General features: G+C 38.0%; 1 protein-coding gene across 4 annotated transcripts in view; it reads left to right on the plus strand.

The window, feature by feature from the left end:
- The window catches only part of dlgap1b (discs, large (Drosophila) homolog-associated protein 1b), a 124,328-nt gene that overhangs the window by 81,823 nt on the left and 27,875 nt on the right, over nucleotides 1-14,630 (plus strand). For all 4 annotated transcript variants that reach the window (XM_028434097.1, XM_028434098.1, XM_028434100.1 and 1 more), the window contains one exon: nucleotides 126-384. In XM_028434097.1, the coding sequence (XP_028289898.1) occupies nucleotides 126-384 (259 nt within the window). The remainder of the gene's footprint in view (nucleotides 1-125; nucleotides 385-14,630) is intronic.

Consider the following 14,630-nt stretch of genomic DNA (forward strand, 5'->3'; position numbering starts at 1 on the left):
ATCTCACGCCTTGTTAATATTTGTAGTCTTCATTTTTTTATGCTTGAGTTTCTAAACCTTGCCTTTTATATGTGTGTTTGTGCACATGCTGCATCTGTTTGTGTGTGTTTCTTAAACCTTGGCAGGTGAGCGAGGTGGAGGTGAACGGGCAGATCGAGGCCGTGTGCGAGTCCGTTTTCAGTGAGATGGAGTCGCAAGCAGTGGATGCCTTGGACCTGCCCGTGCCTGGCTGCTTCCGCATGCGGAGCCACAGTTACGTACGTGCCATAGAGAAAGGATGCTCGCAGGACGAAGAGGTGTCGGGCCTCGCCGTGGCCATCAGGAGGACCAACTCACCACCGCGCACCACCACCACCACCGTCAGAACCATCCAGAGCAGCACAGGTCGGTGGGAACACGTTCCGCACAGATGCAGACTCATGTGCTCATGACTGCGCATGAACATACATAATCCATAGCCCATTATAAATTGATAAGTGTGCATTGAATGAATATTTAACTTAGCTGCTGTTTTAGCAGCAGGTTATGCATCACAGTAAGATGAGAAAAAGGAGTAAATGTCGCTTTACCTTTGAGCCAACATCAGAGAATGATGGCAGATAGGGATTTTCCGGTTTTTGAAACTGATCCAGAATCAGTATATTGATCTGGATCCAGGGGTGGACTGGCCATCTGGCATACCAGGCCCCGTGGGCCGGTCCAGTTTGCTACGTTTAAGTGAGTGCAGGCAGACATGGTTTCAGGTGGTCCAAAAGTGGCAAAAAACGAGTGATAAGTGACTAAAATGGGCCAAAGATAAACAAGGTTGTACGTAATAGCAAAGGATAGTTTTAATGGGCAAACAATAGTGATAAAGGGCAAACAATGTGGAACAAAAAGAGGCAAAAATGTAGGGGAATAGGGAAACGTGATATTTATTGGGCAAAAGTTAGCTTCTTTGGATGAAAAGTGGCCTAAAAAAATCCAAGGACAAAAATTGTCCCAGTCCACCCCTCTCTGGATCCCCTCCAAAATTCAATAGAGTCCTCCATGGTGTAAGGTCTATCTTTGGTTAAAAAAAAATTAATAAACGCCAGTGATATTACCTCCCTGGCAGAGATAATAATAGAAATGACCACTTAATACATTGAAAAGTCCTTCAAGATCTCTATCTTCCAAGCATGAATTTAGAGAATTAGATATTTATTGTTTGTCTCCGCCCTCCACCCCCACCCACCACAATCTTTATACATGAAAGGAAAGAGTCAATTACTCAACAAATCAGCAAACATTTGCAAACAATCGGGTTACATCAAACCGTAAAACCAAAAAAAATGTCATCATAAACATTTTAAATAAAGTAATTGGTCAAAGAAAAGGAACCACCTTGCAGATTGAGAGATGAAACATATTGCAAAAGTGAAGTGAAACTGTATGTACATACAAACACATACACTTAAGTATATATATACTGTATATATATATATATATATATTATATACATGCACATAAACACATCCTATTAAATGTAATTGTGAATTCAATCAACTAATGAAAATGCACTTGTACGCACCCATAATGCATCAGAGTTTAATTTCCTGCTCAAAAGTAAAACCAGTGTGTATTCAGCTAAATGTTGTCACAGCGCGCTATAACACGAGCTAACTAATCCAAAACAGACACGGTGAAGCGCTCACTGCAAACAAGTGGCTGAAAGTCTGGCTCTGGTACCATTTGCAGGCTCCATCAGTTGACCATTTAACAGTGACCATACACAACCTGTTTATTGACCTATCTAACTTTATAATCCTGAAAAACACATCTAATGAGCTCTTTTTCCTAAAACTTTATCCATTTCTAAGAACAAGAGCATCCCTGACCGGCTCAGCTGACCATGAACTATTCTACGTTCCCGAACACAGACACAACCTCTCTATTATCATCTGACCCAGTTTCCCCCTCAGATACAATAAGTTGAACCCAGAGCTGTTTTCTCCCCTTCCAAAAAAAGGAGCTTATTGGAGTTGTAAAGCTCAGCGACTGCTGCATCCTTTTTTAGCCCTCGTGTCTGCCTCATGGGCTGAACTGCTGCATGCAGTATTGATGCTGAGTGGTGCTGGCACCAAGCACTGGGTGCTTCTGTGTTTCCTACTGCAAATCCAAACATCATCCTCTTACATTCTGCACATTGAGTCACCAATGTCTGACGCACACTGCCTTTCGCTTCTATTCTATTTTTTTTTTAATTATACCAATTACAAGTCAGCAATTCCCTCGACCGGGCTGACATGGGTTACATTAATCTAATCGAACACATTAACTGCAAATTGAACAAATGGCAAAAACGAAATCAATGAAATCAAAGCGCTCACCAGTGACTTCAGGCAAACATTTATCCATTTCTGTTTGAAACCTGCCTGATTTATTTATTTTCTACAGTTAGTCAAAAGTGATGCTGCACCACGGTGTTGTCATTACTGATAATTGATGTGCGAGTGCAATTAAACCCAGTCGGGATATTGAGTTGACTGCCCTGTTGTGTAATGGTAAGTTTCGATCGATAAAAAGAGACTCATAGGATGAAGACGGAGACTTTCAGAGCTTTCTCCCCAGAGGAGGGAACTAAATGAAGACCATTTATCACAGCGAGTCTTGTGGAGACTAAAATCTGGTTTCTGAACCAGGCAGCTGCTACACAGCTTGCAGAATACAGAAGATCCTTTTCTTTCTATCCAATCAATCAATCAATCAATCTTTTATTTGTATAGCGCCAAATCATAACCAATGGTATCTCAAGGCACTTTACAGTAGAGCAGTCTTAAGGACGGACTCTTCATTTTATGGATACACACATATGCATATATACGTATATGCACATACATATGTATCCCACACCCAACATGAATTCATCATGGCGGCAAGGAAAACCTTCTGTTAAGCAGCAGGAACCTTGTGTGGATCCCATTCCTATGATGAACAGCCATCCACGTTATGCTGTGTTGGGTGTGTGCAGAGAAAAGGGTGGAGACAGAGTTGTTGAGACTCTGTAACTCCACACTAAGGATCCCACGGACCTGCAACTACCATTGTCCCTAAAGGAGGACGAGGAGTAACTAAACATCTGACACACCGGCCAGGAGAGCGGAGGGGAGGAGAGAGAAGCCATAGGTGCTAAATTTAAGCTAAGCTAAGCTAAGGACAAAAGGAAGTTTAAAGGAGATTACACTGCCTATAAGAGGCGAGATTGCTTTTTACTTAACCTTCGTACGATTAACTGTACGGTAAAAAATTAAAACAAGTGTTTTCAAGGCTAAAATATCAATGACAACAAGTTTGATTAGAGTTAGCAGAACACAGTAGTAGAGCGCTGCAAGCAGCGGTAGAGCGTAAACAGGAAATGATCGATATGTCACCACGTCAGCACGTCACCAGCCATCCAAGATTTAAAAAGATTTAAAGCCATCCAGCTTTATCAAACACATTGACATGTGTGAATTTGTTTGTTTTTTTTTTACATCTACATCAAGTAATGGCGCTTTAGTTTTTGGCAGAGTGAGGCTTACTGTTTGGTCAGTGATGGCCAGGCATGTCTCTCCCGTGGGGGATGCGACATACTTTCATAAAAACTAAAATTCATCCCCCTCACTTTTTACAGAGGGAATCATTGTTGAAAACGTATTGGTCCAGTTAGATTGATTGAATGGTGATCAAGCCAATCACAGCCAGCCATTTGACAAAGCCGCCGTTCTGGGAAGGTAAACAAGGAGTTAATAGCGATGAGTAAAGTGTAAAGTGACAAAAAATGAGTAACAGGTGGCAAAAAGTGCTCCAAAAGTGGCAAAAACGTGGCAAGAAAAGATTGAAAAGTGACTAAAATGGGCCAAAAGCATTAAAGAGTGGCCAACAAAACTTGACAAAAACGAGGAAACAAGTGGTATGTAATGGCAAAAAGTAGCTTATATGAATAAAATGTGGCAAACAGTGAAAAAGGGCAAAAATGTGGAAGAAAAATAGGCAAAATGTGTTATTTTTTGGGCAAAAAGTAGCTTATTTGGATGAAAAGTATCAATAAATGGCTATGGAATCAATTAAAAAAAATTGGATAAAAGTGTCAAAAAAACTGTAATCTGATGGAAAAAAAAAGTTGCAAAATGACCCAAGAAAAAGGTACAAATGGGTTTAAAAGTTTTCCCCTTTTAAGGATTTCTGGGGGAATAATAATTCAAATTAAGACATAAAGAGCCACATGTTGAGTATCACTGACTTATCATGGTTTCAGTAAATTAATTTCATAAACTAAATTGGGAGTCTACGGTTGCCCTACCCTTAGAACACCGTCACTTTTAAAATCGCTGCTCCACCACTGGCGATGGCCCTTTTTGATGTTGCTGCTACAAATTCACCATCTTTCACATGCATTGTTTCACGTGGTATTGTTGATGTCAGCTGCCACTGAGGCTGACAGGAACAAAACATTAGATTTAGGTGTTATCGTACAAGCAATTTGTCCAGCACTTCCCTGTGATTGGCATTGAAGGTAGAGGATTGCTTAAGATGGCTGTCATTGTTACGACTGAGCAATCATCTCACTCTTGGATCTTTACCACTCGTCGTCAGGCACTGTAACTAATTAGCGACGGACGTTTTTTTTTTCCTTCTACATAAAGCGAGGGATGGAGGAAAGAGAGAGAGAATCAAAAAGGAACTGTGCATCAATTTGTTTTCTTTAATAATGTCATGTGGGACTTCCATATTTCCTTTTTACTCATGCTGTGGAATGAATTATTGTATGGCTGCAGGTGCTGTCAGACCTTTCAACTAATGGCCTCTGCACACTGCTTTAAACACTGATTCTTAGATATAAGGTGGTTAAAAGATTAAGCTAATTATTTTATACATTCATCTATAATTTGCAGCCGCATAATAAAACGACTGTACTTCCTTTGATGATTTGCATTTTGAAGTCTGAATTTCCTTGGAATTTCTTTCCAAACCTAAAAAGTATATATATATTTTTTTTCTGTTATTAATAAATACAGAGAAAGACAAACACAATCAAATACTCAGACAACCTATCTTCTAGACTATTTGCACTGCAGGAAATGGCAAGAACAACATGCAATGCAATTTCTATTAAAGAAAAGTGTCAGGTGCTAAAAAAAAAAAAGACCATTAAAATACAGTATTCTGTATATTAGTACACATTATAGCAGCACATATTGTTATATTACATATGATTGATGCTATATACTGCATGTAATTGGATTGTCAGTTCTAACATAGTAACTTACTAAAGATCCATATTAATCTACATTTCTCTTCCTAAAAAAGGCCTTAAATGAGACAAAATCTCTGACAAAGAAAGAAAATGAACCAGTGGAACAAATGAGAGAATGTTCTTGTTTTTTGTTTTAAAGCTTCATTTTAAAAGAAAGTTATTATCGTCATCAGCTTTTAACTGCAGCACTTTTAATCAAGTGTAGTAGTGTAGTTTTAATATTCATGCTCAGTGCAATTCCACCTCTTAACAATGCAGGCTTTCCTTTTATCCTTTCATTTTTTTTAAATCCCTTTCAGATATGATGGTTGGAATTAAATGTTTTTTTTTTCTTACCCATTGTTATGAAACGATTGTGGCTTATTTGATTTATTCTTGATTATTAATGTCTATATAGTGGTTACTTTCATTACATCAATCACTAGAGCAGTACCTGTAGGAAGTATGTGTTGCTATTTACAGGATTCAGTTTAATATTGGCAAATGACACACACACACACACACACGCACATACACGGACCTCGGCAAACAGAACAGGCTTCACCGGGCATGAAGCAGCAGAGCTTTGCTAATGATGCGCGGATCATTATAAAGTACATTTTTTTCACTCAACGTCCTGAATAGCGGAGATAGAACATCTGCTGAATTAACCGCTGGCTTTGATTGACCAAAGTACAGACTTCTATCTCCTTTCTCCGCTGCTCTTTCTTCTGCTCCACGCAGCAAAACGAAACAGTGTGAGCTGCTGCTTCAAAACCAAAGCTGCAAGCACCGTTGAACGGGCCCGCGCAACCACACGCATGGCGGGACGTGGCACACGTTGAGGTGTGTTGCATGTCGGGGTGTGGCAGAAATGTTCAAGTGTGGAGACGTAGCTGACCATTTTCAAGGATTATATCACAAACTTTACTGCAATGTTCTGTGCAAATATAATGCCTATGATTTCCTTTTACCAATAGGTGGCGCTATGACTATCAATGACGGTTGGGTTTAGCCATAACTCATTTTTTGGCATACAAATGAAAGTCGCTATAATTAATTAGCATATACTTGGCTCTACAAGCTAGCAAAGGCTCATCAGTCCAACCTCCACAGTCACAGCTCAGAAGGATTTGGTGAATTTGAAACGAGAAGGCAACAGAAGGCCTCACAGTGTAGATTATGTCTATTATTCATATAATCGTCATAGTCAGCGCATAAAAATTTGCGACAAACAAAGCTAACAGTATAAACAGACTAACTTGTAGCTAGTCGACTAAATGAACTGTGTAGAGCATAATATTTAGCACTTTAATATAGGCGACAGATACTGTATGTAGTGAAAGCCTACTTTTATTTTTTATTATTATTATTATTATTACTCACCTTAGTTTCAAACGTTGCTCACTGAGGACACCTGCTGGTCAATATTTATAGGGTGTTTTCTTAGGATTTTAGACCCACTTTAGTCATTTTTAAAAGCCCTTTGTGCAGATTCTACACAGCTTTCAACTTACCATGACTACCTGTCAACATTGAGCCGTTCTGCAAAGCTGCATTTAAGATAATTTCATGAAATAATTCATGAACCATATCATTGCGGTCCAAACAAATCTGACGTTGCACACCCTCGAACCAAGCACACACACACACACACACACACACACACACACACACACACACACACACACGCACACACACACACACACACACACACACACACACACACACACACACACACACACACAGATACACACAGACAGAGGTTGCTTGCTTTATAGATAGACAGAGGTGTATAGTAAAAGCTTATTACAGCATATTTTAAAGCTTCTCGGGACATTTTATGTATGACATGAAGATAGTGTGTGCGTCATAGTTCAATAAATCAAAGATTATTTGCTCGAAAAAAGATGTAGAAAGTTGAAATTGTTTTAAAACCACTTTAAACACTCTCTTATTGACATTGTCGGAAAAGTTTTGCACATTGCATTGTGGGATGTGCAGTCCCGTAGATGGATTATGTGCCTCAGATGCAGTATATTACCAAGAATGTGGTATTTCAGGGATCAGAAGAAATGTGGAATTCTGCGTTCAGTAAAAGTAAAGGAAGTGTCAGACGGCTCTGATTGGGAATTGCAGACTGATGTAAATCCATACACATCAGCAAATTCCTCTCGTACCTCCTTGATGGAGTTACGTTCACATAATGGAAATGTGTTGTAATTCAGTTGTACGCTACTGTTGTACATACAGATGGACAACTCCCACAGGGACACTATGCACAAGCTTTGAATGCATGCATTATATAATCTCACTCTTAGTCTTAACTGAACATTTCTGTTTCTCACTGAACATAGAACACATCAACACAAAACTATTGTGTGATTAAAAAGACCTTGACTGCTTCTCACCTTTGACTTCATTTCCACGACTCGGGAAAAAAACACGTTTTCAGGTGCTATAGCATGAAAACACAACAAACATGCGCCTGCAGACGTTTGCATGCGTTTCACAGGAAATCTGCTGGGAGCTCCATGTGGGAAGTGAAGATGTTGTTGTGGTGAATATTGTATGATGTTCCTGAAGACTGGTTCAAGCTGTTATGGTTTCTTCTGCTTTTTGGCCCTGCAGCAAACCAACAAATTATAACAAACACACACAGAGGAGACCTGTCAGGCTCTGCTACAATCCGTGTACGCTTTGTTCTTTGATTATTCTGTTTCAAAATCAAATCAAAATAACAAATAAACGATGTGGTTATTTTGTTCTACTGATTTAAAACCAAAAAACAAATACAGAAACAACAAAAACCAGAAAAGCAGCGTTTTTCTGTTTTTAAATTAAATCTTGTTCTGTTTCTGTGATATTTGAATATGGGAAACTATGGACGAGAGCTTCATGTTTTAAGCTCACCACACAGAGGGACCCACAGACGGGGGTGGACTTTTACTCTCATTAAAAAAAAAGGATCAACGCATAACAAACAACTGGTGAATTGAAACGTTATTAATACACAAATAAATCAAAACAAGAAAGAGTTCTTGTGAAAAACACACGATATATGATTAAAGGAACCCGAGGTGGTGTAATGACTCTACTGGTGCTCCTTGTTTCTTGTGATCAACTTCCGTGAGTATTGAATTATTTGGATACTATTTGGATCATCCTGTTTGCTCTGACAGAATTTGACGTGCTTAAGATCTCGCTCTAATTTCCCCGTGAATATTCAAACATCTCACAAACAGAACAAAATTTTGCCAATAATATTTTAATTTTAAAACAGAAAAATACTGCTTTTCTGGTTTTTGATTTTTCTGTAATTTCGTTTTTGGTTTTGAGTCAGTAAAACAAAATAACCACATTGTTTATTTGTTATTTTGATTTGGTTTTAAAACAGAATAACCAAAGGACAAAGGGTACACAGATTTGCTACTTTACCCACTGTGCTGCTCTTGTCCTTTGTTATTGATGACCGCTTTAATCCTGTGGAAGAAAGTTGAAGTAAGAGCCTGTCCTTTGATCTTTTTGCTTTGAACGTCAAGTGGCAGTGTCTGCTTTTGCTTCTTCGTGCCCACCGTGCACATAAATGCTCCCTCCACTCACTGGAGATGCACCACTATTGCCTTGGACAGACATGTTGGCCTCAGCACCAGCTCCTTTGGATCGGTTTAACAAAATCTAAAGCAGATCCTCTTTCTAAAGCTTGGGAAAATCCATACCAATCGGTTAATGGGAGGATTTCAGAGCCTCTAAGCCCTGGCTTTTCCACCCCACGTTGTCTCCAGTTAACATTTTCATCACCTCTTCACTCTGCTTGATCTTTCTCTTTCTTGGCTTCTTACAAAACATTAAGCAACGTTTTTCAATTTCCACAGTCCCAGTAGAACACATGGCTAAGTCAACCTGTTGTCTAACAGGTTTTTTAAAATGACATTAAATTATTAACAGGGCCTACTGTACAAAGACATTAGGTCCCTCTAAACCTTCATTTTCCACCTTCACTGATTTGCTGTCAATCGTCAAGCCTTATTTTCTCTGCATGTCTTTCTAAGAAGTGCTGAAGGATTGAAAGACTTTCTTTTCTGGCAATCATTTAACTGACAATTTAATGAAGTGGATTCGCATTTGCTCCATTGCGCAAAGGTTCCCAATATAAAGAGAACCTTTGTGCCACATGACTAACACATTTCATGATTCATTCAGTTTGAATGAACTAATAAAGGTAATTTTCTGTGCACCAATAATGACTTAGAACCTCTAATGTACTGTAGATATACACTGTATGTGTTCATGAGTCATTTGTGTCAAAAGTATTAAAACATTAAAGCTGTGTTAGTAACTATTGCACAGTTAAAATAGACATTTTGAGCAGATAACGTGCATATATTAGCCTTAGGCTTGACATAATCCTCAGTGCTACACCATGAATCACTTGCTTGTTATGCACGCTCCTCAGAACATTTCTGTTGATGATCCAGCATTACATAATTATTTAAATGAATTTTCTTCATCAGGCAATACAAAGGCAGAGTCCTTATTTATATATAAAAAAACAAAACCAAAGTAATATAAAATGCATTTGCATTGTCAATTTGTAGATCTATTAAAAACAAAGTTTTTACTTAAGTTAATTTTAGAAAAAAAAAAAATGTTTAAAAACATCAAGGTTTATATTGTAATTAATTACAGTAGCAGAACAGGGAGCATTGGAACATTTAAAATATAGCAATCGATGCCATATCCATGAAACTTTAACATATTATTAAAAAAGGAGACAAAAAGAATCTGGCTGGAATTATTACGCGGAAGACATGGAAACTTCAAATGAAACATCAAAGCGATCAGCAGACGCCTGTGACAAAGACAGGCAGTTGTCAGGAGATCAAAGTGGGTTTCTTGAGGGACAGTTGTCTGAATAAATAAAACTTTAACATGTTAATAATCTGATTATTTAATAGATATATACAATAGTCATCACTGTAAAACCGTAAAATGCAACAATTTCATCCATATTCTTAAAGAAAACATTTAACTTCGAGAGATATTCTATTTTTAAATGTTTTAGCTTACAAGGGACACCATTTATATATATATATATATTGTCAGAAATAAGGGACCGCAAACTGGTGTCTGGAGTTGTGCATTTGCATTTAAATGTCATGGTGCTCTACTGAGTTAAAGCCTGTACAACAGTGCCCCCAGGGGCTCAGCTCCACACAGCACTGCTGCTCTGCTCTTCACTCCTACTCTGTCTGTGCTGTGTGAGTGTGAGTGAGTGGGAGACAGCTCCCAGACAGCTTGACCCAATTAGTTACAATCGCTGGCACTTATCCAGGAGCTCTGTTCTGAGAGAGCTTGTGAGAATAAATACCTTTGGATTTCCCAGTTTGCTAAATATACTCCAGTGGGACCCAGTGCACTGAAGTCCTGCTGAATCAGGATCAGGCACATTGCTCAATCCTGACTTAGCCAACTGTCCACAGGCAACGCTGAACGCCATTTGTCACATGTCATTTTTCACATGTCAGGGTGACTCCTGTGCAAAGGAAGGGATTGTTGTGGTGTTTTCTGGAGATCCCACTCCAGAGTGGACTTAGAGGTGCAAAGCTCCTGAATCCGTGTTTGACAGCTTTGAGCATGTGTAGTCAGGCACCAGCAGCTTTAGTGTCAGCTTTTCTGTTATGGTTAATGAGTTCAGAGTGAGGTCAAGACTTACAGTAAAACATCTCATCTTATGTCTGTTTGAGGGAATTGTTTCCAGGTTTGTTTGTTTGTTTTTTTTAGTTTGGCTGTGAATGGTAATTTCCAGAGGTGTAAAGCAGTATTTCTCAAAGAAAGTGTCTATTCGCACAGTTGCCGCACAGACAATGCCCGGTGCTATTGGTAAGGTTACCGAAGTACACGTACGTAGGTTTAGGGTTAGGTTATAACCCAATATCGCAACAATTTTTAGGGCTAGGGTCTTAGTCACGTGACCTAAACTGGCCAAATAGGGGTGCTGCGTACGGATAGCCACTGCCTTTCTCAAATGGGGGTATGCGATGGCACTTCAGGGGGTACTTAAGAGAGAGAGAGAGAAATTAACAAATATAGTATCAGTGTTGCTCCCACCCAGGCGTGAGATGACCAGAAATGAAGAAAAAAAACAAAATCAGTGTTTTTTAACCTTGGGGTCGGGACCTCATGTGGGATTGCCTGAAGTTTAAACGGGGTCGCCTGAAATTCCTGAAAAATCAAAATAGATTTTTGAATTATCTTTAATTCCTATTATTTTTTTAATTATTCAAACAGCACACAATCTTAAACAACTATATGTCCATACTTTCACCTTGTGAAATATAAATACAGTTAAACTAAAATGCAAAAAAAATATACATCTGAGCTCAAACATGATCAAAAACTTATTCTAAAAAAAAATTATAAAAATATTTGGGGTCAGCAGAAATTCTTGATAACAAAATAGGGTCAAAATCCAAAAAAGGTTGGGAACCACTGCACTAAATACTGGTTCTTCCCACTTATTTACAAAATGAAACTCTTTAAAATGTGTGTTATCACTCGTTCGTTCCATCATTATGCTCTATAGTTGTTTTTAAATCGTTTTCTAAGCAAAATATTGTCGTCGGACAAAGGGAGTACTTGGATTCAGAAATAAGAGAAAGGGGGTACCACTGTACTGATATAGAGTACTGATATATCCTACTCAAGTAGAAGTACTGGTACTTGACTGAAATTCTACTCAAGTACAAATACAAGTAAGTCATACATAAAATACTCAAGGACAAGTAAAAATGTGCTAAATTAAATAGTACTCAAAGTAAAAGTTACTCGTTACTTTCACCGCATAACTTTATTTTTAGTAATAAATCTTGCCACTGTTCACTTCCATACAGTAAACATCTCATGTATGAACTTAAAAATGAAGAGACCAAATCTTCTACACCTGGAACTTCATTTGTTTTCCACAAAGGGGTCTGTATAAAAATAAAAGGTTTGTCAAAATGTACACTTCTTTTTTAAATAAAATAACTCCAATTAATTGAGTTCAAAATAAAAGAAAAAAATATGTGGCTTCGTATAGCCACATTTACGAAATAAACGGTGCCATGTGGGTAACAACGTGATAGGTAGAAACCCCAACCTGAACCCAAGAAAGTGGGCTGGTCCATGATCAGACAAGGCACGACAAAGAACATATGGATTATGTTCAATGTGCCTTCATAGTTTATGAAGAGACCATGAAACGGAAATAAAAAATAATAATAAATTACTCAGTAGTGGTTGGGCGTAGAAATGTAATGAATTACTTTACTTATTTTAAAACGTACTTAAGTAAAAGTTAAATTCCTGATTTAGAAATTTACTCAAAAAAGTTCAATTACTCATAAAAGCAACTCAATTACAGTAATGTGAGTACTTGTAATCCATTACTTTCACCTCTGGTCATTTCTACAGTATATAATAATACAACAAATAAATATAGCCCTACAGCACAAATTTGGCCCTTTAGACCATCAAATTCGGCTTGCAGGAGAAAGTTAAAAAGACAGAAAAAAACATAAATTATTGTCCAGATTACCAAATAATTCAGCTCAGTAAATAAATTAGCTTGGATATCTCAGATATCTAAATACACAAATTCAATGTGTATTCCACAATATTTGGAGAATCACATTTTTCAAATGACTGTAGTCAATTTAAATTTAAAACTGTTCAAAAAAGTCAATTTTCCTGCAATTATTTAACACAGATTCCACAAATTGAATAAAAAATTGGTCACAAAATGAATGAAATTTAAAAGAGAAAATCCTGCAGAGACCGATATGTCACTTATTGCTTGGATATTGTTGGCGCCTTACATACTTTATGTATGATTTATATATGTCATGTAAAAACGTATCAATGTTTTTTTTTCATCTCTATTCACGCATCCCCTATGATAATTTGTGTACCCCTGAGGGTACCCGTAACCCACTTTGGGAACTTACGGTCTAATGTAATAATTTCAATAAAAATTATACTAATAATAATTTCCCAAGAATTTTAGCGTCCACGGTGTCCCTTTGCATCGCAGTAAATTCCACGACTAATTCACACAAATAACTCTATATCTTTGTCTTTGACGATTTATTTGAATTTCACTACTGTTTTTTTTACACCACAGATTATATTAACATCGAAAGCCTTCCTGTAAAAAGTGTGCTTTCTAAAATAAAGCTGCGGTGGTAGTTTAAAAACGGTGTCACGGTCTGAGTGCGCATCGTACGGAGATTGTATTTGCGCATGCGCGCACATGCGCACTCCCGGAAAACGAATTTTTGCTATAAAAAAAAACAAAAAAAAAACCAATACATTTTGTTTATTTTTGTTTTCAAAGTGAACAGACACGCGTTTTCTTTGTTTATTGGATTATGTTCGGGTTATACTCTCCGTGCGTGACACCGGATTCATATATCCCACAGGAGTAGTTTTAAACCAGGTTGTTTTTTACTGGGGGGGGTAAGATTTAGGGGAGGTAGTCACTCTGGAACCGCTACAGCGGGACTTTCCACAGTGACAGCGGTGTGTGTGTGTGTGTGTGTATATATATGAGACAACTCAGGGCGGGAAAAGGCGGGGTGTCCGAGAATTGAGGCGCGTGCCCGTTCTGACGCCAGACCCAGAAAGTACCGACAGGACTCCACCGGTTAGACCAGCACAGCCTGTCCCACCACCGTCATGTCGCTCCTTCAGTGTCTGTACGGAGCTCTGCGCAGCCTGTGTGACTACTGGATACGAATGTGTGAGTAAAACACGAGGTTTTGTTTGTTATCGAGGCGCTCCGCCGTCACGCTGGCTTTCACTGACAGCTGCAACAGGCACCGGAAGTCTGTGGAGGTGAACTTCAAAATAAACTACCTCCACGTGTGAATGGTTTCTGGATGAATTAGTGCATCATAACTCCATTCTATAACGGATTCCCAGGTTAAAACTCAATTCTAAATGAGTTGCATGCTATTGTAAAATGTAATACTTAAAAGACTGCACTGATACTATATTGGTTCAAGTGTAATGCAACTTTATTTTGGTTAATAGTTAACTTGGTTTTTAATTTTGTAAATGGGTGTAAAGATATTCAGTGCATATTTTATAAAATACTAATAATATAATTTGAGGGGAAATAGACAGAAACACTTTCAAATGTTATGCTGCACAGGACTACAAATCACTTAGGAATTCATGCCAAATAGTGCAGAAAATAATTTTAAATAGATTTAAAGTGATTTTAAAGATGTTTTTGTAACAGCAGTAGTAACCACCATGTCGCACCGCATGATATTTTTACATTTTGAATTACAAAATATGTTACAGATAAATAATAGTTGATAAGAAAAAAATCAAAGTGAGTACACAC

Source organism: Gouania willdenowi, chromosome 20 (genome assembly GCF_900634775.1).
Source record: "Gouania willdenowi chromosome 20, fGouWil2.1, whole genome shotgun sequence".
NCBI lineage: Eukaryota > Metazoa > Chordata > Actinopteri > Blenniiformes > Gobiesocidae > Gouania > Gouania willdenowi.